The sequence below is a fragment of the Geospiza fortis genome, unplaced genomic scaffold (assembly GCF_000277835.1).
Source record: "Geospiza fortis unplaced genomic scaffold, GeoFor_1.0 scaffold190, whole genome shotgun sequence".
In the NCBI taxonomy this organism is placed as follows: Eukaryota; Metazoa; Chordata; class Aves; order Passeriformes; family Thraupidae; genus Geospiza; species Geospiza fortis.
In genome coordinates, this window is record NW_005054328.1 from 4,431,460 (window position 1) to 4,434,637 (window position 3,178).

At 36.7% G+C, this 3,178-nt stretch overlaps 1 protein-coding gene across 1 annotated transcript in view; it reads right to left on the bottom strand.

Moving 5' to 3' along the window:
• Positions 1-201: 201 nt before the first annotated feature.
• The window catches only part of UBE3D (ubiquitin protein ligase E3D), a 77,995-nt gene continuing 75,018 nt past the window's right edge, over positions 202-3,178 (bottom strand). Inside the window, exon 9 of the mRNA XM_031057107.1 lies at positions 202-1,124. Within this exon, the coding sequence (XP_030912967.1) occupies positions 1,104-1,124 (21 nt within the window). The 3' untranslated portion in view covers positions 202-1,103. The remainder of the gene's footprint in view (positions 1,125-3,178) is intronic.

The window sequence follows — 3,178 nt, forward strand, 5'->3', positions numbered from 1 at the left end:
TGGACCGGTGACCATTTTGGGTTCATCCTGGGTGTACCCCTGGCCAGGCTCTTGTACTGCCCAAGGTGTATCCATTAAAGCCTTTTAATAAATACCTACTTTATTCTTTAACTCTGTCTAGCCTCTGTTTTAGGTCAGCCTTCTCAAGGCATCATGGGAAGCTGAAACTGTCACAGAAATTAAGCAGAACAAATGGTAAACTAATTTAGAAAAAATATTTTATTCATAAAATGACTCAACATTGGTGCATAGACAAAATATCTTGGAGCTAGATAATTTAGTCCCTAAACACAGAAGTCAGAATAATTTTGTTCTTCCTTCAATACTGAAAACTAAAATAATAACAGAAAAATTGTATCCAGAGTGGATGCTGTGAGGCCTCAGCTCCTTGTCTTTGGATGTGTAGAACTGAGGTGTCCAACACTTTGTAGGATCACTTCCTATGTTAAGATCATTTAATGAGTAGAGGGAATGTTAACTTTTCTTGAAATAATAATAATTATTCCAAATAGCCATAAAACCTTGATTCTTCAAAACATACATCATATGATATATGCAGAAACTGTCTTCCTTCACTCTCAAGCAGAGAGGCAAACCTTAATGCAGAAACAATATACATGATAAACACGTAAGTTCTACAAAAAACAGATTTTATATTTTTAAGTTGGACCTCTAACTTCACCAGAGCAAAGAACTCACATTAGAATCCATGACATTTTAAAACATTTGCTACCAGTTGTGAACTTTCCTACAGATAAATGTATTGCTATCAAACACTGGTAAAGGTAACACAAGATACATAGGGAATTTCCTTTTAGCAGTGAAGACATGATAAGAGTCATCCCAGTTGGATGTCATAGGAGTGACAGGTAAGCCACTCTTCCAGTGACATCTAAGAATGCACTGGATACAAAAGTCAAGTCTTTGGTTTTGAAACACACTCAGATATGAAGAATACACCCAAGCCACCCCACCTCATTTTCTTTTGTATTGCCAGAGGATTTTCTTCTAAAAGTCCCACTATTGGAAAAGTCCCACTATCTGTACACTTTTCTCCTGAAAATAAATCTAACAACAGTTTTCAACACAGGTATCTTCGTTCTTCACATCTTCAAAAAGGCGACCTATAAAAGGAAGCAAAAAAATACTGTGATTAATTTCAACACTGCAGGTGAAACAAAGATGCTTCTTTGTATCAATAGAAATGATATATTATAATAATCTTTTTACTTAATGACACACTAGTGCAATCAGAAAACAGATGATGTATTGCTATTTTTCCACCTCTTCTCTACCTGTCTCCTAAAAATTCCCAAACTTTCTTTTTTTGCTCAAGCACTGCCTGCATTGTACAACTAAAATGTTTTCTTCCCTCAGAATAACAAAGAATGTTTATCTCATCTAACTTCAAAGGCTATTTGATAGTATTTTGAAACCAGCTTAGATTAAATCTTTGATACATTCCCAGTTTTGTCTGAATATTAGTTTGCTTGAACAGTGCTGTCACTCTAGGCCAAATCCTGATTCCAAAGTCACAATGAGAAGTCCAAAGTCATAAAGAAAAATGTCCTACATTTTGAAATAACCAAAATCTTACCAGAGGGGAGAAGACAAATACTTGTATATGATCAGAAGATAGCAAATGATGTACCTCTTCTCTTTACTGCACTAAGTGCACTGTCTAACAGCTACTTAGAGGGAAGGTGATCTATCAAATACAAGAGATCCACAGGATTTCTGCTGTCTCAAACTAATTTGTTCTTGGTCACATGTATGCAGCAGTTTCTCCTGTATGGTTTTGATTTTGTTTCGCTTTCTTCAGGATGTGCAGTATACCAGTGCAGAAAGTTAAGTTAGCTGACTGGAAATGACACATCCAGATTCTTATCTGATAAGGAGATTGCTTCACATACTTCTTGTTGATCACAAGGACAGAAGAACAGATGTACAGATGCCTTCACAAAAACACAAGAAGAAACAAAGAAAAATGACCACCAGGTTACACAACTGTCTTCTGTAAAGATACAACCTATTCCTCCTGTCTGATGAAAAACATACAAGAAAAGAACTTCTGAGACAGACACTTCCTCTTTGTTCTCTGCAAGAGCTTTCAACAGTCACCTAAGTGAAGATTAAAATTAAAATTTTACAACTTTGGATTTTCAGAGATGACCCTCAATCACCACTCTACTAGATGCTGTGACAAAAGAACTCATGAAGCATGATCAACCAGAAGGAATTAAATGCAAGCATAAAATATCATTGAGTATTCAGAACAGAGGATAAAACAGAGCTAAACCACTCCTTTTGGATCCTGTGCCCAAAGTATGTTTAAGAGAGTTATATGTCTGCTATAAAGGATGTTAAAAAAAAAACCAAAACTATTTTTAACATATCTAGGATGGTTCTCAAAGAATCAGTAAAGAATCAGTCACACAAAGGATTCATGTCTAAATAACACATCTATAAGGCATAAATGGGACACGACAACAATTCTTGGTTAAGAATAGAAAAAAAAAACCATGCAAACTCACTTCCTGAACACTCTTTTGCTACTCCAAGTCTAACAGCAATAATCCAGTAGAAAACTGCAGTTACTGCATGGAAGGGTTTGTACAGACAACACAACTGAGATCCCTGAAATCTCCCACACTTCCAAATCATTCTTTTCTTCTTCCAAATTCGAACTTAAATTCAGAAACAAAAATTTTCATGTCTTATATTAAACAGAAGGAAGAAATTCTTTATTATAAGGATGGTGAGGCATTGGAACAGGTTGCCCAGAGAAATTGTGGATGCTCCATCCCTGGAAGTACTCAAGGCTAGGCTGGATGGGGCTTTGAGCAACCTGGTCTAGTGGGAGGTGAACCTGCCTGTGGTGGGAGGTTGAAACGAGATGATCTCTAAGGTCCCTTCCAACCCAAACCATTCTATGATTTAAAGAACATAAATTTTCAGAAATGTCTATAGGCAAACCATGCCAACAATCAGCTAGCTGGCCAGGGTGGAAGTTGGCTTGCCTTTCCCATGCAAAGCTCATCACACTGACAGATTCCCATAAAATGTTTTTTTCAGCTCCATCAGCATTTTCCAGCAGTAAGCTGCTACATCAAAATAATTTCTGTCAGCTCAACCAAGGGGTGTTGTAAAAGTTAGAGACTACTCAACATGTAGGGAA